Genomic DNA, 26,869 nt, shown 5'->3' with positions numbered 1-26,869 from the left:
ATGCTTAAGATTAAAGTGGGTTGTAAAGGTTTCTTCAAACCACCTGGTACAAAATACAACCTCTACAAATCTGGATGAATAATGTTTATTTTGTTCTTGGTATGCAGGTCTACACAGGTAAGCATTGTTGACCTCGGTGTGTGCTTTGTGATGGTGTCGAGGGGTATGTTTGCACCCGGAAGGGTAATAGCCTCATGTATTGGGAAAACAGTTGTTGTCCTTTGTGTGAGCACTGCTTTATTCATATTCTAAACCTTTGCAGCCATGAGGATGGCAAGAGAAGACCGATCCATACTCTACTTTCACCAGATATTTACCAGAATACACTACCTTCACCCTACCCTCATCTACTCTCACCTACCCTCAATGTTCTCTTGATTGACTAAGAGAAGGCAGCTTGATAAAATGAAGTAAATCAACAGGTGTTGTCCACTCCACTCCCTTAATCTAAAAATTTATTATAATAAATTTATGTGTGTATTCACATTATTGCCGACACAGACACTGCGTGTGACTATTTGAGAAAGAGTGTATGTGTGAGTAGAAGTGTGTGAGAAAGTGTGAGGGTATGAGAGTGAGAGTGTATTTGTGTGTGTGTATATGAGGGATATTTGTATACGTGTGAGAATGAGAGTGTAAGAAGAACGATGAGCTTAGCAAGATGAAACGAGTGTTTATTATCTCGCAATGACCTTGTTAGTCCCCCCATCCCTTGGCCAGCCTCCAGACCTCATTAATCAGGACTTAGCTTGAGAGTAATTACCTGATTGACCTGTCAACAAACTCTGTCGCGGATAAAGTCCTTGCACCATGGCTTCTAATTCAATCACTCTTTTGTTCGATCATTGCTACCAGACTCCATTTTAAAAAGAAAATAGAATATCCGGCAATGCCAGTAGATTGAGGGCTTCTCTCGGTTTACCTGGTCATGTCGAGAAATATGCCCCTTGCCGTGACCCCGATATGCCCTGACCCCACTATCCTGCTCTGTCAGCCAGTCTTTAGAGTGGTGCAGCTCCACATCCTGACGGGTACAGAAGCTGGCTTTATGGTGAACACCGACAACAGCTTCGCACCTGGAGGGTGGACGCTAGCTGTACACAGATGGTTTCACGAATTTCTGTGAGAAGAGCGCGCTCTTGCGCATGCGCAGGTACACGTTTGCCCACGCACATCTCTCACTCACACACATCCCTCTCACCTGGCAGTTCCACTAAGGGCATTGGAACCCGAAGGTTAGAACACGAACCACTTCCAAACCCTTGTAACGCAACATACTTTCCCAAGTTGACCACAGGGGGAATCGGGTACCTGGCTCCGTAGGGGTTAGGAAGGTTAAAGGCAGCGAGACATCCCCTTCAGAAAAGCTAGACCCGAGGAACTTTGACCTCAGATGTCAAAAGTCACGGGAAGCCTTCAAATTCTCACACTCCCAAGCTTTTACAAAAGTGTCCTTTATACATGGACCGCACTTTGAACTTCTGTCATGAGTGAATGTTGACCACGTGTTTAAAGCTTGTAATTAACTGAAATTCAATTAACTTAAACTTGCTTCTCCTGGCATAAAAATAATTACACCATTCGGTCTTTATTATTATTATTATTTCCGACCACACGTGCAACATGTTACGTGTGCTTTATACGTCAAGCTGTGTGTAAATTATGGTTTGGAGACAGAAAGGCAGGAATGAAAACTATTCACTTGATTTTACACAGCAGTAATAATCTGACGAATAAGCTTGATGAAGAAAGTAAATTAAATTTAGTGAGTAAATAATTTAATGGAAGTTTTGAAAGCAAAAGCTATTGAATGAAGCAGAATTTTAAAAAAGATTTTTCTGGGGATATTAGTGGTAACAGAGAAGTAGGAAAAAAAAAAAACAGAAACTGCACATGTGATGGTAAGGTTTTGACAAATTACATGTATTTATAGTGTATGTGTGTGTATATATATATATAGTGTATGTGTATATATATTGTGTGTATTGGGAGGTATTGTGGTATCTTATAGTAGGGGAAACATCACAACGGTGCAAACATAACCATAACACTTTCTTGTACACAGGATAAGTGCTTTGAACCTAAATTATAAAGGCAATTTTGAATTTCTTGCTTTCAACTACCAAGTACCTCTGTTGTGTCGCTTCTGATTGGTTAGTCAGCGAGGACTTGTGTTCTGTCGGCCAAACACCATCCGTGTGGATGGATGCAGCTGTGTGCTCGGCGTGTGTCACTAGTAAATCCACACAACAAACTGTTTCCTTCTCCCGCCAAACTTTTTTTATTTTTTTTTTTTTAGAAATCCGAACCTCAAGGCCTCGCTACCTGTGGAATCAATGGCGCAACAGCTGGTTGTGTTTGTGGTGTAATACCTGCACTTTTCATTTTGAATACAACAAATAGCTTTTAACAAAATATCTACATATTGCTTTTCGTACAGTTCTATTTTTGTGCAATATCTGGTTTTGTGCAACATTTGTTTGCACTAAATTACAGGTGTTCCTTAACAAAGATGTCTTCCCGTCCTGAGTGTGAGGAATAAACGGTGTTCGACACCCTAATTAAAAAGGGTTGTCAACAAATAATTTTTTTATACATGTTTGCCAGTATATTATTAAGAAACAAGCATTTAATAAATCAACCAGGCTTTCAGGTGTAAACACATTAATATACATGGCTAGATTTTCCCTTAATTGCTTTTAAAGGAAGAGATTTAAATGTTATCTCAGGTAGAAACCACCTTTTAACAACCTGGCTCTGCTTATTTACAAAGTGGCTATTCCCAGCATCCGAGGGAATCCCACCTTTCCGTTGACAAGATGGAATATCGCAGTTATCACCTGCAGAGCAAAAAGTCGAAACCTCACAAGAGTAGCTTCTATGTGATAGCCACACCTTATTAATCTTTCTTTTTAAAAATTAATCTTAATTTTTCTAAACAATATTTTTCCCTCATAGCCAGCTTTCTGCACACAACATTTTTCTATTCGTGTGTGTGTGTGTGTGCACGTGCATGTGTTCAGGAATAAGTTAAAGAGAACAGCTACAGGAATTACTGTTTTAAACATTAGCATCTCTCCGAGGGCAAAGGTAAAGTTACTAACGGGTTGTCAGTTGACTGCAAATAACGACCTCGTGCTTCTATGACGAGACGATGATTGTCTCACTGGAATATTAGTGCTGTCTCGCTGTATGTTACAAGTTCTTTGGAAGATCGCTAACAGTTGGGAGAATACTCGTAAAATACATTTAACATCACTTCTGAAGATTATCACTTTTTGTTTTTGTCAGTTTTATGTGTGCTCAGCGCATCCCTTACATGAGTGAGACATCAGATACAGCTCTCGTGGGATGTTTTGCAATGTGTAGTTGGAATATATTCAGCTGAGTACATTTCTCTCCCTGCTCCCAACACCCAAGTCCCTCCAACCCTCCAACCTTCCAACCTAACCTTCGCATGTTTCTTGGACTGGCTTTTGAAAAAAAAAAAAAAACTAGGAAGTATCTGAACATTCTATTTGTTTCATGCTTAAGTTCTTCTATCCTTTTCCTCCAGTTTTGGGCAGTCTTTTGTGTTATGGTACACACCACCACAAAGGCTGTGTAGTGGTGATACAAATAAAGAAGTTATCAGAAACCTCTACACGTTTCTCCACTAATCATGTACAGCTCAGCTGTTGAAAGTCTTCTCTCAAGTGATGTCTGTAAGAACAAGATGATCGTCGATTATAAGCTGGCGGATAGGACAAGTTCAGAAGTGTACCACTCCCAAAGACAGGACATTTAATGAGAAACATTAGCATAAAACTGGAAGTGTGTCTGTAATGGGAAACGTATTGCCGCCCGACTTCAGAAAAACTGAGATGATTAGCATCAACACATAGTAAGGCAGAAAGATGGATTCTTGATAGGCAATGCACTCTTATCCAGCTTCCCTTCTACATGACTTTGTCAAGAAATGTCTAGTGATTGGCTCTTATTGTTCTTTTTTAAATGTTGAGCTTTTCATCCTGTGTTGAAATGGTTTGTAATGTCATCAACATAGAATTGTTCAGCCCATTTTTTTTTTGACTTTTTTTTTAGCTTTTTACTTTTGATTACACAAAAATAGTTACATTTCAATCTTTTCTCTATGTGTTACCTCTGCATTCTGGGTCATTGTACAAAAAACACTTAAAGGATCTCATATCTTGTTTTCAATTTTCCAGTTCATTCTTAGGCAAGAAGGGAGTCTTATCGTTTGAAGTTTGCTTATAGTTAATCTCGGATGCAAAACAAAGAAATGATCAAGTGCGATCGATGTGGGTGCATGCGCACTGAGACCCATTAGTGTGGACGAGAAAGATGGCCGCCGCCAAACCGGATGAAAGTTCGTCATCCGTGCTGGTAGTCTGAATGTGTTTTTTTACACAGCTATCGCTCTTGAAATGGTTGAAGATATGTCTTGTTGCAAATTATTCTATTTGTATCTGCTTCTTGGATTGCATAGTGGAATCTCCTTGTCTTTCTTTTCATCCAATAGCAAGCGTCTTAGTTAGTGACGTCATCAAGTTGAGTTTGCAACTCCTGAGTGGCACTCACTCTGACTGTGGTAGGTAAACATGTGATTCCAGCTGCCAATTTCATATTTGTTATCTGAAATATGTCCTTCACCTGCATTTGAGCCAGTAAGGTCGACAGTTTATTGCCTGTTATCCATAGAAACTCAGCTAATCAGAACTGTCTTCGCTACAAATATCAGATATCGATAGTTAAGCTAGATTAACGAATAGTGTTGATGACAGTAATGTCAGTAGAAGTCTAACCAATCAGAACGGTCATTGTTAATTATATAAATATAAAACTATCCAGTGAGATACTGGCATGAGTGACAATACATAAAACGTGACAATATCTGCAATATTTAAAAAACTGACTGAACTGACTGCTCATACTGACTGACTACCATACTGACGCCATTGAAAACATTGTCTTATGAAGATTCTGGAACGTAGATAGTAGTAGTAATCTGTCGTAAGGTTCCCCTCTCCTAGTATTACCATTCTTCATGGTTTTTCTCCACGCTGGCTACATTGAACAGTTAAACGATCGTTCTCTCTCAGTCCCGAGTGATGATGAAAATCGCCATCAAGGACCCAGCGAGTCAGCTGCTTCCAAACAGCATCTCACCAGCATCCTCCAATCAGAGGCCAGCCGACCATTCTGCCTCCATGCAGGCATCGATCCTCTGGCGACACAGACATTGGGGTCCTAAATGTGGACAGTGGGCGTCTGTCCTGCCCATTCATATCCACAAAATAAAAGGAAAAAAGAAATTACTAGAAGGACGTGCGGTGTTAATATCCCCAATATCCCCACAGTCTGCTTAGTCTGTCTGCTTACTTGTAGGTCTCCCTTGTCATCTGTCTTTGTGTCAGCTCTTGTGTATTTTATATGTGAGTGTGATATAGACATGTGAATACAATATATATATATTTGTATTTTCCAGACCACATTCCGCTTCTCTCTTTCAACACAATCACATATCTGCATGTGTGCGTGTATATGTGTGTATGCATGTGTGTGGTATGTAAATGTTTATGTATGTTCGTACATGTGCGTTTATGTGTTTTGAAACAAGCCCTATCCGGATCTTAAGTTGACATCCACAAAATGTACCTTACGATGTTTATTATCTACAGTAGTGTAACTTACAAACACACTATCTTAAATTAATATTGACTTTGTAGCTGTATATCAAGTAAAGAATTAAAATACCCGAGAGATACAATGAAATATTTCTTTAGATGTGTCCTACCCCGTGAAATGTAGCGAAATGCGTGGTTATACTTGTTGAAAACTGATTCACCAGGTTTATTTTAACCTATCATCGTGATCTATGGAAACCCGTCTCACATTACAATCTTTGCGATTGTCTCATGTTATGAACTTTGACTTTTCTATCTATCCAAACCAGTCTCACCTTACAGCCTTGCTATTGTCTCATCTTATGATCCATTACTTCTTTAGAATACAATGATTGGCTTTATTTTACCAGTTTTCTGCTACTTGCACCACCGTTGAAACTGCTGCAATTTTTTATAACATCTATAAACCTCTGCCAGATGCAGTGAAAGGTCATCATCCTATTTAAAAAGCAACTGAAATTTTCCGAACACCGGAGGAAAAGCACCTTCCCCGTCTGTAGATACACCTGCTGATCAGAAGAAACTCCATCTCACCTGGCCACAGGTGCAAAACAGGCCTGGAAGTCAAATGAGCTTAACATATTGCAAATTAGGGGTAGCGCACACATTTCAGCTTGTCGCTAGATGAACTAATAAAGCTTGTTCTGTCGGACCATGTGATCCAAGCGTAACTGCCGCTCGTGCGTGTCAATGAAGGAAAAGCCGTTATAAATAAATAATGATTGGTGTTGCTTCGTTAAGCCATCTTGCCGGTTAAACTTGATTTATGTAAAAACGAAGTGTTAGCGATGCTTGAATGGCCTGCAATTTTTGCCTAAATCCAAACTTTTTTTTTTTAAAAGTTTGACCTCGTCTTATTTATTTTTTTTACTAAAGAAATCATCGCTTCACTGGGTTGCAGCGTGGACATGTTCAAAGCTTAGATATGAAAGATAACAAACCAAGTTACCTTCTTTGATATACTGTTTATGTACTGGAAGCAAGGCTGGGAGGGAGAAGATAAAAGGACTACCTGGCTTAAGATTGAACTTTATCGGAAACTAATGAAGTGGCGGTTCACTTGATTGGCAAGTGCTAGAGAAGTCTGTCCGACTGCTTCTGTATCTCCTGTACCCGTACAACAAGTACATGACTACCACATCCGGTTCTCACACACATGTGGACCTTCCACACTTCCGATGTATGAACTACGATGCACATTAATGTTTGACACTTAAAATTTCATTTCATACTTTCATTTTTATTTACAATCAAGTTTGGGATGTTTTTGTATTTTAGGGAAGAGCTTTGTACTCAGCTCTCTTTTCTGGGAGTGTTTTACTGTATTAGTTGTCGTTAACCTCATTGGTAGTTTTTTCTTACTATTATCAACGTTCTTTCCCTTTCATCGTTGCTCTTATCGGATTTAGTTGGGGGCTAGCATAAGACATTGGAAGTGTGGTCTAGATATTGAGCTAAGTTGATGCCTTTTTGCCAATATAATGGTTAAAATATAACTTGAAGTCTGAGACTTTGAAGGGGGTTTGAAGCTTCTGTATTTTCCGGCCTAAAAACAACCTTTGGTAGGATTTCTGAGGACCGAGAGCAGTGCTGCAATCTTTAAATGATTTGTATTATTACATTAGGAAAACAAATTGTCAAGAACCGCGCCTTAGACAATAATGGGGAGATTAGAAAAATGAAATATAAAAATGAAGAAGGAAGAAGTAAAATATGGGGAAGGAGAAAAAAAAGTAAGATAAGAAGAGAGACAAGAAGACGAAGAACAAAAAGGGGAGACAAACGAGGAAGAGAAAAATGGGGAAGAGAAATAAAACGGGAGAGAAGGAAACAGGCGATAAATGAGGAAAAAGGAGGGAAAAAGGGCAGTCAAACAAAACAAAGGAATTTTTAAAAAAAAAATAGGCAAGAAGGAGTGAAGAAGGATAAAGGGATAGAAAAAATGACGAAGAAGATAACGGGGAGACAAAGAAGATGAGAACAAAGGGAAGACTAGGTACAAAGAAAGAGAAGCGTGAAGACAAGGAGAAAGCAGGAAGAAGCTGAGACGAAGAAAATCAGGAGGAAGTAGAATCCTGCCATCCAACCATGCCCCTAGCAGTCAGGTGTCTGGCTCTTGGTCTGAGGTGAGCCAACATGGCGCTGGGCGAATATTGCATCTCGGGATGTGCGAGGCTGGATGGTATCAGTTAATATCGCGTGCCGTGCGACGCCCATCGAGTTATCTGCTGTTGAACACCTGCGGGAAAGTGTAATTCTCTGAATTAACCCCATGCAGGGCGGAGACGCCTGTGATCTCATTAGCTGCACCCTGTGCTGGAGACTCATGAACCTCAGACCTGCTGTGTGAACGTGTGAGTAGCGTTCAGTGTTCAGCAACACAGCGAGCGAAAGAGAGAAAGTGATAGATAACAATAAATATAGACGAGAGATAGAGAAAGCAGAACGATACTAGAGAAATGAAGAGACTATAATGATCGTGGGGGAGACCCCAGTCATTACCGATATTGTCTTACGAAGTATTCGCAGCAAACGATTTGAACATGATACGAAGCAATGCGAACACTGTGCAAAACATTATAAACATGTAAATCAGACCTATTAACACAATGAATGAATAAATATAGAGCACTTCAATCAAAGCACAATAGAAAACATTATAAATACAATTCAAAATCCTCTGAGGACAATGGATACAATATAAAACATTACAAACACAATGCAAAACATTGTAGAAAAACCTAACGAACACAAGACAAATGAATACATTAGGAACGCACTAGAAACATAGCACAAAAAAACAATAACAGCACAAAACACTACAGTAACAGCTCAAAACGATAGCAGCACGTCTGTAGTCATTGACTGCCTCATCCGTTGAGTGGCGCTGCTGTTGTGGTCACGTGTTGAGAGGTTGCCCGCCTCCAGCGCCATGGCGCACGGAGTTGGCGCGCGGCAATGAAATATTTGCGCCTTCCTGTGAGCGCCGCATGGGGCCCGTGATGCCGCTACCGCCGCGCGGCTACCGCCACAAAGGAATCCGCAGATATGCGATAAGAAAAATGAGCCGCGCCTCCTGTATGAATCAAGTTTGATCCCACAAAATGCCGCGCCTTGACGTCACGCAGTCGCTTGGTGAAAGCGCCCCCTATCATGAATATCAGCATGAAAAATAATTTTGTAATCCTGCTCATCTCCAGTCCTTTTTCTGTCTTTCTGTCTTTCTTTCTTTCTTTCCTTTCTTTTTTTCTCATTACATTAGGTGCATTTATATATAAACCAGAAATTTTGATAGCGAGGTATTTCGTCTTGGGGGATGAATATTGTATGCAAATAACATGTCTGTCTGTCTGTCTGTCTGTCTGTCTGTCTGTCTGTCTGTCTGTCTGTCTGTCTGTCTGTCTGTCTTCTTGTGATCACTTTTTCTAATTCCCTTTACCGTACTGTGTGTCGGTGTCAAGTCATGGGGAGCGTTGGTTTGTCGTACAGAATCTTTGTGTAAATACATTTTCATTCGTTTCAATGACTGTGCACGCGCGCTCACATACAGCACGTGCTACCATAGACGATGACACACATACACTAAATACACACACGCACATACTGTCAAACGGGTGTGCTCCCCAAGGACGTCTTCTCACCTGTACACACTCATCCCATCCCTAAAGGTGTGACGAGGCCTCGTTCTGAGTCTCGTGCTTGAGGTCACGGTGGAAGGCACCTCTGTCGTCTGATTCCATTTACCGAAGTAAAGGTCGAGAACTCGCCTTGATTGCCGATCAGATGGACCACAATAACTCCGCTTGGTTCTGTCTTCTTTGTTTGTTTTCACTTTGGACTTCTGCTTGACATTTTCATCCAGTTTTCTTTGGAGTCGATTTGCCTTAAACTTCAAGCTGTCTCATGGACCACTCACAACTCCAGTCTATGATCACTTCCGGTTTGACATCTGAGATAAGCGGGCACTGAACTCACAGAAGCACATTACGGTAATCGATTCTGTCATCTGTGACTGGAAGTGCTCAAAACATGGATCGTGCAAAAAAACAAAACAAAACAACAATAAAAAAACCCAAAAAAACAAGATACAAAAACAAAGCCAAAAAAAATAGCCAAGGAATTTTCAGTTTTTATGAAGTTTTGACTTCCTTCGGTGCAAAATAAACAAAACAAAACAAAACAAAAACAAACAAACAACACATTACAAAAACAAAGCAAAAATAAATACATAACCAAGAGATCTTCAGTTTTTATTAAGTTTTGGCTTTCTTCGGTGCACAAAAAAAAAATACAAAAAAAAATACAAAAACAAAGCACAAGAAAACAAAACAAAAAAAGAAAAAAAACAAAACAAAACAAGGGATCTTCAGCTTTTATTAAGTTTTGACTTCCTTCACTTAAGTTTCTCTTGCTCTCTCTTCTTCCCTTATTAAGAATCTTTCTCCGCAACTGAATGGAGATCATTGTGCTTCATGTAACAGCTCAAACATCAACATACAAACATACATTCTTTCATTCCTGCACTCACTGACACACACGCACTTTATTGAAGAGCCTAGGAGTAGCAAGAGAGGTTGTCCAGCTGTTGCAATATGTCGATATCTCAAACATTCCTCCCTCGGCCCTGTACAGTTATTATCTACCTGAGACCTGCTGACTCCGGGTCACGCCACCTTTGGTCAAGGACTGTTTGATGAAATGGCGGCCACAACTACACATTTAAAGTAGTTCGTTCGAAATTCGTTATTCTGCGAGATCTCGGCCTGGATAATATTGTACGAGACTTGGGATGAACTGAAGCCGTCTGACAAGACCTCCAGCTGAGTGACAAAACGAGCGAAGAATGACTTGAGGATGAATAAATAACGATGTTATTTGTGTAGGAAGAAATATATAGACCCACCTCCCCAAGAAAGTATAATATTTTTACCAAAGATCCTCTTTATTTCCTTCCTTTTTCTGCGCGAGTGAGTTAAAAATCAAGTGATCAGAAAGCGAGATTACCCGCAAGACATTTGGTATTCATTTTCTTTAATCCGACAGTATTTCTCATCCCACCTCTCCCACTCCACACACACAGAGTATAACAGAAAGGAAAGAAGGAAAAATAAGGATGGAAAGAAAGAAATGTTCTCACAGGCATAGTTCTCCCCCAGTGTGACCCAGACATAGAAAGTCTCACTGTTGCCCTCTCGTCAATCTGACTCGTGGCTAATGGACCGTGAAGCGTGCGATGCTATGTAGCTTGTACGAGTGCACACCCTGTATGCCACATTACCCACCGGCCCACACAGCTGGCTTCACCCACACTGCCACATTTGCTCTCTGCCCTTCGTGAACCCCCAGGGTTCCGTGCGCGACGCTGGCTTTCATCTTCAAGTCGATTATTTCACTGAGAGGGTCGTCATCGAATGTCCACAGTCCAAGACCTTTGCAGTTCTCTGTATCCAGACTTTGTAGCCCTCTTGTCTCTGAGTTAGCCACCACCACCACCACCACCACCACCACCACCACCACCACCACCACCACCACCACTACAACTTTCACAGAATTTATTAAAATACATTGTAGTGGATACGATAATTTCTAGTCCACTGAGTTGTGAACATTTATATGTCATCCGCCATCTGTCATGTCACCGACGTTTGATGCTATGAGACAGATTGTAAGACTATGACAGGTGATATGACACACGGTGCACGATGACATCCGACAGATCAATGACAGGCTGCTGATGACGGTCACAACATATGGTTGCATGCTCCGTGTCAAGTGTCCTGTGTCACACTTGTCGTGCGTTGCAGGCAAGGACGAGAGACGCCTCATCCGTGACCTGTTCGAAAACGGGTACAACCCGCTGATTCGCCCCGTGAAAAACGTCAACGACTCCCTACAAGTCAACTTCAGCCTCGCCCTCAGTCAGATCATCTCCATCGTAAGTACCACCTGAGGATGTTGTGCTCTTTGACTGTTTAGTCAAGTTTACATTTGTCAACCCTTGCCTTACAGTTGTCAGCAGTACTTGGCTGGACAGGTCGGGTCGGGGTTCTCTGCCACGTAGATGTCAGAAGTACCTCGCCGATGTCTGAGAATACTTGACCACATAGATGTCAAAAGTTTATATATGACAACTGTATTTCACCATTTCTGTGGTCCACGTCTTTCATGTCCACCAAGGGTCTTTGTCGTTGCCATCTTACGAATCGCAGAAGGCTGAATCTTTCGTGTCCATTAATTTTTCAGGATGAGAAGAACCAAGTGATGAAAACGAACGTTTGGCTACAGATTGTAAGTTGCCAAACTAAGCTTTCTATTTTTGACTATCTGTTGTAAGTAGTTAAACTGAATTTCATGTGCGTTAGGCTTACAATGTCCTGTGAACTAACAGACTGTTCTGGTGTTAAAATATTCCTAGAGCAGGCGAATCTCACTTTTAGTTTGCATTAGGATGCTTTACTGTTGTTATCCGACCAGTATTACAGCAGGTTAGCGCACTGATATGGGGTGGTTTGAATTCTGAGGGCAGGTTAGTGGGTTACTTGTTGATTGCCACGAGCCAGATAATCACGTGACATGACGTCAGTTGTGTATGTGTTACAGTACTGGCACGATTATCAACTGTCATGGGAGGCTTCAGACTATGGCAACATCGATTCCATCCGCATCAAGTCAGATGCTGTTTGGGTCCCAGACATCGTCTTATTCAACAAGTGAGAAAACTGAAGATAAAAATTCTGCATCCTGTCATTTTTTTCTGTCTTCACGAAAACATTTGTATGAAATAAAAGGATTTTTTTGGGGTTTATAAAGGAGGAGGAGGAGGAAGAGGAGGAGGAGAAGAAAGTATTCAGATCACAATTTGTAACAGAATTCGATGGCATGATCCAATGGCGTTTGTCATGGTTAGGTTTTTTCTTTAAAATTCCATTTATTGTAGCAACGTGAAACATAGACCAGTTCCACAGTTACTAAGATCAGCTATTCAAATTATTTAGCTTCGACAAACGAATGCATTAAAGTACTACTTTGAAATTTTCTGATCGCATACCTGGTGTTAGCAAGAGGTAAATTGGCACAAGTCTTTGACACAATCTACTATACTCTTATTCGCAGTGCCGATGGCAACTACGAAGTGTCCTACAAGCCGAACTGCGTCATCTACAGCTCCGGAAACATCACCTGGATTCCTCCCGCCATCTACAAGTCCTCCTGCTCTATCGACGTGCAGTACTTTCCCTTCGACCAGCAGATATGCGAGATGAAGTTTGGCTCCTGGACTTTCAGGGGCAACGCTCTGGTGTACGCCTTCCGGGACAACATGGACAAGCTGGACCTCAACGACTACCTGAAGAGCGGAACGTGGGACATCATTGACTGCCCGGGAAACCTGACCACCACCTCGGAGGAATTCGGCGAGGAGAAGCGGATGATAGTCTTCCAGTTCATCCTGCGGCGCAAGACTCTGTTCTACACCGTGAACCTGATCATTCCGTGTGTCCTCATATCATTTGTCAGCGTCTGCGTCTTCGCCTTGCCTGCTGACGCTGGCGAGAAGATCACCCTGTGTATATCCGTGCTACTCGCCCTGGTCGTCTTCCTGTTGCTGGTTTCCAAAATTCTGCCTCCTTCGCTAACCATACCTTTGATCGCCAAGTACCTCCTATTCACCTTCGTCATGAACATCGTCGCCATCCTCGCCACCGTTATCATCATCAACCGGAACTACCGTACACCACGCACCCATCGCATGCCCTACTGGGTCCGCGTGGTCTTCCTCAACCACCTGCCTCGCTACCTGCTGATGAAGCGGCCGGACCACGACAACCGCTGGCAGCCCAAACCCTTCACTCCTCCGCCCTCCTACCACACGACCCCGGAGGCTCATCGGGTCAACCTCAACATCCGGGCCCCCAACGACCTCCTGGAGCTGACGGAGATGCACCACCCCCACTGCAAGCTCAACGCTTCATCCGGGTCGTCGGCCAACAGCGGCGCCGTCACCAAGTCGGTCAGGGACTCGCCGCAGACCTACAGCCCCGGCTCCGCGCGCGAGGGGGCGCTGCCGTCCACGCATGCGCACACGCAGGCGTACAGGCGCCATTACGGGAAGATGAGAGAGAACACAGAGAGTGCGGACAGTGAGTTCCGAATGACCCCGGAAGTGTATAAGGCCACAGAGGCCATCAAGTTTATCTACCAGCATGTCAAGGCCGAAGAGGAATACTCAGCGGTAAGTGCAGAGAGAGAGATAGAGAGAAAGATACAGACAGGAGATAGAGACAGAAATACAGACAGGAGAGCGATAGAGATAGAAATACAAACAGGAAAGAGACAGAGGAATACAGACAGGAGACATTGACATTGAAGTTGGTGATGATGAATGAAAACATCTTATCATTTACATATAAATAGTAGGGTCAAAGTTCCCGCATATTCCACCATTGCAAAACGTCTATAAAAATGGCTCGGGTCTGTTAATTACCCGTAGCAATGCAATTTCCAGATGAAATTCCTGGATAAGTAGAGATGAATAATAGGTGTACCTATTTCTACGCATTGAATATATTACAGTCTGATGGATTATGTGTTTATGCTGGAAATGTAATGGTGATAATAAATGGTATAAATGTTAAGAGGTCAGAATCCCGGCATTGCATAATTAATGTGAACATTATAATTTCTAAGTTTGAAGACCTTTGCTATAAATTCGGCTAGCTTGAATATAGCTATTTCATATTTACAAGATATTAACCAATGTGACCTGATACAGGAGAGCGCGAGACAGACCTGAGAGAGAAATAAACAGGAAAGATATATAGCCTGGAGAGACAGAGAGGTGTAGAGAGGAGATAGAAACAGAGACATATTTAGACAGGAGAGAGAGACAGAAATGAGAGTGAAATACACAGGAAAGAGAAATAGACAGGAGAGAGAGGCAGGCAAACGCATAGAGAATAGGAAAGCAACAAAACGAGCAAAATGAGAAAAACTGAGATAAAGACAATAAAGGAAATGTAGGAGATACAGAGAAAGAGAAAAAAACCATAAGAAAGCCACACAAAAACAATAAAAAGCCAGAGAAAGAGAAACAAAAGAGTCGTGTGTGTGTGTGTGGATGTTGGTGTCTCCGTGTGTGTCAACGAGAGAGAGAGACTTTTACACTTTCAACCTTTGACATGAGGGATATTGAACCAATCAAATCAAAAGACATAAAGCCAACATATAGAATGATCATTTTCTTTCTGTCCTAATTCAGCTTCTCATTTCTGATCATTAGGCTCCAACAGTTTATGCATGATTATCATCCATTTATATTCTCACTAGAGATAGAGTGTTTGGTCTCGCAGGAATATAAAATCATGTATAACAACACATTTAATCATTAATATTTTTTTTAGAAACTTCGCATTACCCAACACTGATGCACAACCTAGCATAAATAATTTCAATCTGTGTCATCTCAAGTTATTTATACCCTAATATCTCTTTCATTAGCTACCTACACATATAGAGATAGACAAATATTATACAGGCCTAATGACTAAAGAAAAAAAATTAAAACGAGAATCCACTAAGTTTGACGAAACAGAGACACGATCAATGCAGAAAATGACGAGTATGATAACGATCTTTATGATGATGGTGACGACGATGATGATTGATTGAGTGGATGATGAGAATGATCGATTAATTATATGACGACGAGGACGGCGATGACGATTATTTTGATGATGATGACGATTACTTTGATGATGATGATGATGATGATGATGTGGCCACTACAGGCTCTGGACGACTGGAAGTACGTAGCCAGAGTTCTGGACAGACTGCTTCTCTTCATCTTCCTCGGGGTCACATTCAGCGGGACAGTCAGTGTACTCATGAACGCCCCCCACATCCTGGAGTACGTGGACCAGGACAAGATCATAACGGAGCTTCTCAACTACATCGACAAACAGACAAAACAGACAAGCACCTAGGGGTCTGTGCCGCTCCTCTTTTATTTTGCATAGGGTTGTGCTGCTGTCCACCTCCACCTCGGGTGGAGTTGTTTCCAGAGACTGACCTGTCAACCGATTGCGTCACTGTAGACGGGTGGGAAGGGGTGGGTGGGGCGAGAGTTCGGACCTGTGCTGCTGGCTAGCATTCCGAACATCGTCTTGTGCAACTTTAGGATTGGCTGTCCTAGAGGTCGAAGGTTATGCAAAGCGTCCAGATCAATACCTTTGCAGGAATTTCCGTGTGTGAGTAATCGAGACGAGCAAGCCACTTGATTGTCTGTGGAAAGGTTCGGCTTGAAGAGGAGGGTGAAAATAATAATATTGACTCTAGCCAATGGTGTTTGTGAGGAGTATGGAGGAGTAAGAATGGACTGTGAACAGCATGGCCACCGAAGTTTTTAAAATCCCTTACGAGCCAAGGTCCTCGGGACATTTGATATTACATACTAGTGGTACATGGCCATACAAACAGCGTGGATTCGAAAAGGGAGCATGAATTGTAGTAAACAATTGTTTACGCATCAACCATGAGTTCATTTCATAACCTGGGCTTTGCAGATGGCTGCTGCCTTCATACCTAGAAGTACAACATGTAAACAGGTTTCACACCACATCACAGATAAAGAGGAAAGAACTTTTGTTACAAGTCGGATGAAGAAAGTGATCACGAACCTTGCTGTGAGGTCAGGAATGAGATATGAGTCACCAAATAACGGTTTTACATTACAGACGACGAAGAGGATGGCATGAGCTTGGAACTTACAGCAGGGAAAAGATATTGTAACCGATGGCTGACGACTACAATAGTTGATATTGGGACCGGGGCAAACCAAGCTCAACAAACCCCCTTTGCTACCCATGGATCATCACTACGAATGTAGACTGACTTTAAAATGTTTGGGCGCAGCATAGAATACAATTTTAAAGCAGATTGAGAAAGCCATTCTGTCTTCTGGTTGCCATTACCAACGTTTGTAAACTAACGATAAGGACAGAATAGTTCCTCAACATCCCAACAACCTGCTGATGGAGATTCAACACTTCCATTGAAAACCCAAAACCATCTCAAGCTGCCTAAAAATGTTCTCTAAGCTGTGCTGACAAAACATTGTCCACGCCCATTGGCATCAACAGGCCTCATGAGCTGCAGTTCTTGGAGGACTGAAGCCGCCAATATTTACACATGCCATGTAGAATACATCAGCAAAGTTTGAAACATTTCATAGTCTCGAGTGTCTGTTTTGTCCATGTTTCCTTTCTGGTAAACGGTTCATTTTCTTTTTTTTTTCTTAGTTAATCTTTCCTGTTTGAAATATTTTGACCATTTTAGAAGTATTACACTGATCCCGGAAGAGTAACCTTAATACTGATTCGTTTTATTTCAACACTGGTGTGGTCTGATGTTTAATTAGTTTAAAATAGACGTAGCCTTGATGATGCATACTATCTTTGTTTCTGTTTTCCTTCTGGATGAAAAGAAAAAAAGAAATGTTTTGAAAAGACCATAGTTCTGTTTTTTTCCTTTTCAAAAACTTCACGGATGTACAGTATGCAGTGACAAGGTGTTGTAGTGAAAGAAACACCACAGAAAATGCATACAATGAATGCAATAGAGTTGATTTAAAGAATTTATTTTATTATCCATTGCAAGATTCTGGTGTGATGAACAACCTACAGGTTGAGTAAGTACTATGAAAGCTGTATTTGTAGTTATTCTTGCAAACATTCTATCAAAGCTACCTTTGTTGTCACCCATGAAGACTTATTCTTTCAAAATTAAGCTGCTCTGGAACAGATATTTTATAAAACTATATTGTAGACCTGCAAGAAGACAAGGCGGAGGTTTTAGTCATTCCAGATGAGATATTGCATTAAATCTTCATTTGCATTAACCCTATCAAAGCTACTTGTAGTCTCTTGTGAAACTTTAGTTTCAAAGTCAATTGTACTTTCTCGAGAAGACATAGACATCCTGTAAGGTCTTTGGCAGTTGGGAGACAAGTGAACTCGCAGTGAGAGGAGTGCATGGTGGTGTTTGTGTGAGTTCTGATGTGGAACTAGAATTTAATTGACTAGGAAAACAATATGAACTACTACTAAGCGACCTTTCATGATACACATGGGAGTAAATGGTATTGTTCTCAAAGTTCTAGTAATGAAGCTTGCCCGTTGTACCTCGTTCATTAAAATCAGGGGAAAACCGTTTTGCTACTCCGTCCGATGCACTGGACAGACTGTCCCATTGGACCCACTCTGTGACAAACTACTTCCTATTGACATAGGCTTATTGGGCTTTTTTTTTTTTTGGTTGGATTTGTTTTTTGTTTTTGTTGTGTGCATGTTGAATCGCTTTCTTATTTTTATCTTCACGATAAACAGAAATTTCGGATTTACTTTTTTCTGTCCTTTGAAGTTTTTATTTGCTTTTCTCACGTTTTTGTAAACTAATTTGAACATTAAACGGACATTTTTTGCCCATTTTTGTCTATTTGTTTGTGTTTGCGCCACTTATTTTGATTTCATTGAAATTTTGATTTTCTGTATTACTCGTTTATTACTATTCCTCTCGCTTGTCTTCTTTTCTTTCTCCATTTCCTCCTGTGTATTTATCACGTTGATTTTCTGTATGTCTCCCCTGTTTTCCTTTCTCCCCTCGCTCTTTTGTGTCTGGCCGGCTGGTTGTCTGGTGTCTCTGATTGTTTTCTTTGTTGTATTTTGTCAGTCGTGTCTTCTCTACCCTTCACTGATATCAGTTTGATGCCAAGGATACAACAGAAAGAATAAGAAAAACAATAATAAAATACCACCAAAATCTTCTTCCACGAAATTTTTCATTTGCCCGAATTCTGCACAATTATGCAAGGGGGCGTTTTCCCCCGACACTGTGGCAACATTCAGCAACAGCAGAACTTTCTCTTGCATCCCAAACTTCCGACAAGTGCAACACCACCGAGCGGTCGAGGTCAGGTCGGCGCCGAGGTTTGTCAGCCATTCTTCACCCGAGGTCCGGTTTCAAAGTCCCTCCGCTCGTTAGTCAAAGAGGATTTCGAAAGTCGCTCGCGTGTTCTGTCAGATATCGGAAGTTCAGAGCCGGCCAGGAGCTCCCTTTGTTTTTTTAATTTGCAGATTAGGATGTGTGCGTGCGTGCCTGTCTATGCATGTGGTGGGTTGAAGAGTGCGACCTATTAGCCATAATTCACTTTATGGTAAGAGTTCTACAGAGAGAAGAGGGAGCTGCCGAGGATTTAGCCACAACGGAACGAGGCCATCGCATGGTCAGTAGAGATTACTGAGGACGTCTGGGATGTAAGAAACAGCGACGAGGGAGGAGATCGACGACCTTAGGATTGGGGATAGGGAGTGGGTGGGTGGGGAAGAAGCAGAGGATGGATGAGATGGATACAAGACAGTTGCCCCAACCCTTCTTCAACCCTGGTCGTGCTAGAAATGCTTCCGTAGACTTTTGTTTCGCCATCAGCGACTAGATTGCTGTGTGTTCCTTACCATCCCCTCCCCTTCCCTCAGCATCTTCTTCAATAGATCAATAGCTCGTCACGGATGGTGGCAGTGCCACTACAGACTTCTGGTCTCTTGTCCAGTTCAGGCACCGATGTCTTGCCGTTTGATGGAGAAGTAGAGACTCACATCTTTAGCTTGTGTTTGTGTGTGAATGCTCTATAAGATGCTAACTTTAGCCATGGCCACATGTCAGGGAGTCACGTGTGTGTTTGTGTGTGTGTTCCCAAGTGATGCCGTTGCATGCGAACTCTTCTATTTTAGTTTCTTGTTGTTCTTAGTGTCATGACACTGGATCCGATATTTTATTGTGTGGTAGATCAGTCGGTCTTTTCTGTGTAAAACTGGAAAATAATTTTCGTACTCTTGACCACTGCGGACTATTTTTTGACAGCATCCACTCTGCTTCTTGCAACACAGTGCTTGAGAGTTCTGACTGCCGTTATTAACTGGGCAAAGTGCCGAAGTCAAACCTTCGATGTGCCCTATGCCCCATTGCACTGGTAATGTACTGACACCACTTCTGAGATTAGTATGTTGACCAAAATTCTATAGTTTCGAAAGTTTACCCCCAAAACATTGCTTTCCTGTGACATTCACACACAGCTTTGTCTATGTTTGTAAACTCTGACATTTGACATAAACAAGACCTTTAACCCTGATTATTAAGCAAATACCTTCAATGATCAGCTAGAATACAGTGAGTGAAGGGGGAGGGTTGGGTGTAGCAGTTTTCTGTAGCCAGGAATCAGAGTTGCCTGAGCAGGTTGTAACACACATAGGAACTCACGTCTGTTGTTGATAATGAGTGCAATACCATGACTCACACCTCACCTGATCTTAGTTTGAAGCTCAGGGTGGCCTTTCATGTCATGAACCTCACCATTCTTCAGTGATTTTTGTTTTCTCATCCTCTTGGGCACTTCTTTCTTTTATTCTTCCATTTCATCTTCCCTTCACCTCTTCTTCCCTTCACCTCTTCTCCCATCCTCTTGGTATGTTAAGAAGAGATTCGTACGTGTGGGTATATGCATATTTATGTGTATGTGTGTGTATTCTTTTTCTTTACGAAACGACCCCTTCCTCTGTGTGTGTTTTTCGTTCCTAAGGCACCATCGTTGCATATGATTTTCATCCTGGATTATATTCACTGACCAAGCGCCAATATTTTATTGTAGTATTCTAAAAATTTTGAGTTTCCAAACTAATCTTAAAATCTGCTAATGGGCCGTAGAGAGACTGTGGACAATGCTTAAGGACCACTGTACAAATCCCACCAGTCTTCCATACACACTTTCAAAAATTCCGGAAGGCAATATTATTCACTTGCAAACATATATTACAACACTTTTGTTGCAACAACGACTTTTGTGGTGGAGATGCTACAATTCTGTGGAACATTTACCCGACGTACCTAATAAATTCGCCATATTATCCATCTCACATTCGCTTTATGTCTTTATTGACCGCACTTCTGTGGTACATCTCCAAATTTCTAATTCAAAAAAAAAAAAAGAAGTCTTGGCTCAACTGCTTCTGTCGATTATGTGCAGCGACTCCATCCGACGCTCAGCCTCCCTGCTCCGCGAAGCGTCGTGTGCTCGCCAAGCATCACGTGCAGATGTCGAGAGCCACAAATTTAAATAAATAAATTATCTACATGCTTCGTTAACACAAGAATGACGTCAGTGGCTTGATTCTAACATTTGACCCCAGTTACAGTGTTTTATGTCCAGACCGCTGTCTCTTCCAGCTTTGCGATAACTTTCTGCCAAAAGTCACTTTTGAACTTAAGTAATAATAAAATAACTTTAGTTCTATCTACTTTTCCTGTATTATATATGTTTGTTTGTGTGTATGATTAATTAAATGCAGGTGTGGGAGCAACTGTTGTTACAGATTGTGTTGGGTAGTGTTATGGACATTGGAGAAAAAAAAATCAGCGAATATGATCTTAAAATTTACAATAAACATTTTAAGATAAAATCCCACGAAGACAATGCACGACTATTATTTACTGATCTTCTCCGTACCTTACTGAATCATCTAAAACACTGGAGATAAGAAAACTAACGATGTGACGATTTCCTGTCTTCAAGAACACTTCTCCTGGTTTCTGAACACTATAAAGTAGGTAAAGCAATGTTTTGTGATTTGACCGTGTGACACACACACATACACAAATAGAAATCATATATTTGTTTACTCTCTTGTAGACCTTGAACCAAGACTCCCTATTAATGGACAGAAACACATCAAGAGGTATTATTATATGGTTTTAACGCATACCAGACGTTCAGACCTCCCTCATCGAACTCCTCCATAATTTGAATTAAATTGGATAAATATCCGTTATCTTTACCACAGCAAGTTCGGCCAAAAATATGCAATGAAACCTTTGATTGGTCGATTCTCATTTAAAAATCTCTTTAGTATAAATAAACACTTTAAAGGCAAACAGTAGAAAGAAAAGAAATCGGTGGAACCAAAGCAAACAGTGTTGCAAGACAGTTCTTTGGGGTTTAAAAGAAACGATGTCGAAAGTTCGGGCCTGTTTGTAGGAGGCTGAGGTGTACTCATGCTCGCTGGGCTGCACAAGATGCTGGGCACGGAGAGCTGTTTACATAGCAATGAAAGCTTGTTGTCCATGACAGCATCTGTTCAGCTTTGTGATGCGAAGAAGCACCACGTGCGAGCTTGACAAAGTCCAGGTGCAAACCCCAACAGCGGCGCCTTTGTCTCTCCGCCAGAACTCCTCCGTGATTTGTTGCAGGTTGTCCCTTTTCAGCTGCACAAGAATTCCAAAACCGCAGGCCTCCACACAACTGTGTGCTCTAAAATTAATCATTACCTTTGTGATGCCCTTCTTGTTCGCAGTTGGTCACTTTGTTTATATGTATATGTGTGTATAAATGCGTGTATGTGTGTCTGTACGTAAGCAAGAGGGAGAGACTTTTCTTATTTATGTTTACTTGCATAGCGAAAATTATTTGCCTTTGGAAATCCTTTGTATCAGTAAGTGGGTTCCTGATTTATTATAGAAGTAAAGTTTAGCGTAAGTTTGGATAGCCGCCCAAACCGTTCCCTAGTCACAGTGAGCCACTTACACTTCTCCGTCTTTACTGTGATCTTTTACCTGGGTGGCCGTGATACCATAGCATATTCTCTGCTTCTAAATAATGACAGGAAAAATTACACCTGTATACAGGTGAAAATCAGTCTGGCTTTTTTCCCTTTTGTTTCATTCTTTCAACTTGACCTGTTGAATTATAGAGATTCATCCATCAGCCTCGCTTTGGTAAGAAATTTTGTGTTTATTTTCAAAAGTATGTTCTAGATTACATAGTGTGAATTTTATTATGAACTACTTTTTTTTCATTTTTCATTTCTCGCCAACAGTTGAAATGTACCACAAAGGATGCTAGATACTCTTGCATATTAAAACCTTTGTACAAAGAAAAAAAATCCATTTGATCACGTGTTTCATAAATTTGAATGTCAAGCTGGTAACGAATTCCGACAAAGAAGAAGCTGTTGCTTAGAAACAGCTACAGAACTGGGGTGTGATGACAATACTGTAGTCCCGTTGTGATTTAAAAACGTTCCAGTTGGCACTGGTCATTGGATGAGGTGTATAAAGAGATATTACACTGTTGTTACCGCAGTCATTACAATTGTCTTACATCGTCACGTGACGGATGGTCCCAATGCGGCATTATGACAAAAATCGTTTTTAAATATATCTTTATATTCATTCGTTAATGTGTACATGGACGCGACAACTTTGAGCTCGTATTTGACAATTTGTGAAAAAAAAAATCATGTTGTACTTCGACAAATGTTTTTTCCCCTTTTTTTGAAGCATAGAGTAATGGTTGTACATGTCCACAATCTGTACATTTGTTGACATCACAGATTTTTCATGGGATGACTTTTGGCATCCCGTGTTAAATATCCGGAAGATTTATCAGTTGATTAATAGATGCAGGAAAAACTGAGCTGACGACATCTTCCAGAACATTGTTTTGGTGTGCGGTGATGTATGTATCATACGTGTGTATACTGTCCGCCATTTTGTTCTAGAATTTCTTCAAATAAAAGTACCCTATGCATGTATACAGACATGGTGTGTTGGAATAACCATCAGGAGATGTAGGAAAACGGGAAAATCTCAAACGATGTTTTTTTTTTCAAATAAACATGTGTGTCTGCATGTGTATGCGAGCTTGTTTACGTGCGTGTACAGGTGTGTCTGTGTTTCAACATGTGTATGATCCTGTGTGTGTGTGTGTGTGAGTGTGGGGGTATGAGTGTGAATTTAAGTTAAAGCAAGTAAAAATAATGCAGGTAAGTATTGGACAAGCATGTTGAGGTTCAGGTATTTTTAAATAATTCATTATTTGTCGCATGGCATAAATGCTGTAAAAGAAACTGTCATCATGTGTTTGGCCACGCTTGAATGATTCCACCGACTTCTTTCCACGAGCTAGACACCCCTATCACCAAAAGAATTCGGGTGTATAATAATGTATTTAGACTGCATAAAATAACCTTCCATGCTGTGTTTGATAGAATATTTACACGCACACTACTCACGCATTTCTTCTCTGTAAACAAAGGTCACAAGGAATAAACTGAAGTTTTAAACAAAGTCAAGGGTTCAAGGAGCAGTGAGAATGAGGCTCACAGAGGATTATAGTCCTTAACCTACTAGTCAAGGAGACTTTTTTCTGATGAAAGGCACCTCAGATTAACGATCGTCTGCTGAGAATGTTTTTAACAGCAAAACAACGATTTCCCCTTTCCAAACAACACAAAACTTTGACATTTCAACGGAATTCGTTTGCATGCCTTCAAGTAAACTTGATCTAGTATTGTCAGATAAGATATGTTTTCATTTTCTTTGACCTTCTCTTTTAAATGTCCTCCTAAACGAAATTTTTATCTTAAGACTTATCATGGAATATGTTTTTTTTTAACTGTTATGTTTAATCTTGCCAATCATAGTCACATAATCGATGACAAATGTGCAGCTTATTTAATTCTGAGACACATATTCCAAATGTGTGTGTCTGGTCACTTTTGGAGTCAGCAGACGACAAAACATTGTTAGTCTAACTGTAGCAGAAACGAACATGCGTATTTATGAAGTTTGAAAAATGGATGGATCATCAGGTAAAAGCAGTCAACGAGTGCGATTCCTTTCTCTGCAAAACTGTTGAATCATGCAAAAGTTTTGTGAAAAATAAATTTGAAGTAGATGAAGTACCGATCTCAAACTTTTTCCAAGTTGGAAAAAAAGGCCAAAACATTTGAAAATTGTCCAGCAGACTGCAGAGACCAGAAGGTAATCAGAGACTCTCTAGAGCCATGTCATGACCTTTCAGTGATGTCTGCCATTCGATCGGTTGCCACAGATGGGAGTCAGGTTTGTTGAGGATATTTCTTGAAGTACGGTCTTGGAGGGTTTGAGTTAAGTAATAGAATTCTTCTACCCACACACACAGGTTGTTTTGTATGCATTTGTCCTTCAGGGACAAATAGCAAGATGAAAGAAATGTCACCCTGTAGTTTGCTGGTGGCTGCACACTATTTTACTAAAAAGATTGAACAGTTCCGACACATCTATCTTCCAGGCCAAAACATACAGTTCTTTTATATCACTTTTTATGTTATACAATGCTAAGGATGTCAACTTTCAGTAGTAGAGTCTATAAGCGATACAATGAAAAATAATCGTAGTGAAACTGCTGGAGTATAGCGATACAGAGAACAGGGTTGTAGAGTTGCGGGTTTTATTCTTATTTAATCTTTTTTTGGTTTTTTATATTCATATTTTTCTAATTTTGTTTTTTCTTATTTATTTGTATTTATCCATGAGAGGTATGGAGACATTTCTACACACAGTCAACTCTTCACCCATGCAATTTTTAGTCTATATACCCATGATAAAAGATAAATACAAGTAAATACAAAACTGTTATACAAAACTTTAAATCAAATTTAAAATATGGAAATGTGACAGTTTGTGTTAAAAGGCTGTGAACAAAGTGCCTAAATATGAAAAATATTTTTTATCTTGGTCATAAAGTCGGAGGAAACCTCACTTAGTTTCAGTCTCTGTAGACAAAGTACGAAGAACATTTGGAGCCTTAACCCCGAGCCTCACTTATTTCCTTTTTCTTCTTTTTTCTTTCACTCATTCCTACTGCTATAAAACCTGTGACAGGTTGAGGTTCATTGTACTTCCCAAACCATACTGACCTTCGACACAAGATCTGAAGTTTTCACTTCCTCTTTGATAAAATTCAGATGGCAGTGTTCACATCTCATAGACACGGAGCTTTCACTGACAATTCAAATGGTAAAACGCTTGTCCTAGAATTTTTAATGTATTTTGGTGTAAATTTTACTCAAGTTGAGCAATATGGTTTAATTAATTCTAAAATCGAAGTAAGTTTTTTTTTAGGAACTATTACTTAGTTTATATAAAATTATAGTTATTGGTTTTCTCTAATTCTTATGTTATTGTTTTACAAATTTTTATTTAATGCTCCTTAGCTTTATTAAAATGTATTGTTTATTTTTTATTACAAATTATTACTTTTATTAATCTTTTACTAAATTATTTTTTTTAAAGTTACTGAGAAAAGAACGTTAACCAAAGGCAGAGAAATCTTGTGGCTCAGCCCCGCGTTGCTGCGTCAGATTTTTTCGAGAGATTTTCGGTCCTCCCTCCTCCCTGCACACACGTCACGTGACACTGAATCTTTAACGGTCATTCATCCCTGTCAGTTTCATCTGGCTTCTCTTGACCTTGAAATGGGTTAAGTGTCAGAATCCGACAAGATGTAGCAGTGGGCAAAGGACTTGAACTTCTTGAACTATCGGAGGTCAAAGCCGTTAACCGCACAGGTGACAGATGAGAGGAAGAATAGATATACAAACAAATTTAGGAATTAACCTGTGAATCACTTACTATCAAATAAATAGTTCAGTAATTATTTTTATTTCTTGATATTTATCTGTTCCAGAAGAAGGGAAAGTTACCGTGATAGGAAAAGGGGATTTGAGGGAAGGGATAGACGGAATGAGCTGGAAGGGGAAATGAAGGGAGGAAAGAGAGGGAGATACAGAGGAAAGAGAGAAAGGGAAGGGAAGAAAGGGGGAAGCACAGGAAAAGGATAGAAGGTTATAGAAGGACAAGAAAAAAGTGACGGGATGAATGAGGGGGGAGGGAGAAGAGAGATAGAGAGAATTGATGCTATACGGAGGGAACAAAGAGGGTATCCTGAGAGAAGTGAGAGAGATTGTAGACGGAAGAAAGAGTAGAGAGGCAATAAAGAGGGAATGCAAAGAAAAACGGGGTACAGAAGGAATAAATAGAGAAAGGAAATACCGAGGAAGAAAGCACGTAAGGTAGAACAAGAGAAGAGAGGGTACACAGAGGGAAAAGAGGAGAAGGAAAACAAAGAGAAAAGAGGGTGTACAGGGGTAATAAAAATGGAGGAGATAAAGAAGAAAGAAAAAAAAAGGATATGTAGAGAAGAGAGATACAGAGGTACCAACTAACGAAAAAGAATTCAAAGAAAAGGAATACAGATGAAAGAAAAAGACAAAGGGAATATGAAGTAAAGAAAGACGATGCCAAGAGGAAGTAGAGAG

General features: G+C 40.6%; 1 protein-coding gene across 2 annotated transcripts in view; it reads left to right on the top strand.

The window, feature by feature from the left end:
* LOC112554318 (acetylcholine receptor subunit beta-like 1) overlaps nt 1–17,191 on the top strand; it is a 36,334-nt gene extending 19,143 nt beyond the window's left edge. For both annotated transcript variants that reach the window (XM_025222055.1, XM_025222054.1), the window contains exons 2-6: nt 11,492–11,622; nt 11,931–11,975; nt 12,288–12,397; nt 12,801–13,917; nt 15,473–17,191. In XM_025222055.1, the coding sequence (XP_025077840.1) occupies nt 11,492–11,622; nt 11,931–11,975; nt 12,288–12,397; nt 12,801–13,917; nt 15,473–15,667 (1,598 nt within the window). In that variant the 3' untranslated portion in view covers nt 15,668–17,191. The remainder of the gene's footprint in view (nt 1–11,491; nt 11,623–11,930; nt 11,976–12,287; nt 12,398–12,800; nt 13,918–15,472) is intronic.
* The last annotated feature ends 9,678 nt before the right edge of the window (nt 17,192–26,869 follow it).

Source organism: Pomacea canaliculata, linkage group LG13, assembly GCF_003073045.1.
Source record: "Pomacea canaliculata isolate SZHN2017 linkage group LG13, ASM307304v1, whole genome shotgun sequence".
Taxonomy (NCBI): Eukaryota; Metazoa; Mollusca; class Gastropoda; order Architaenioglossa; family Ampullariidae; genus Pomacea; species Pomacea canaliculata.
Note: the sequence above shows the minus strand (reverse complement) of the source record. Positions and strands in the feature narration are given on the sequence as shown.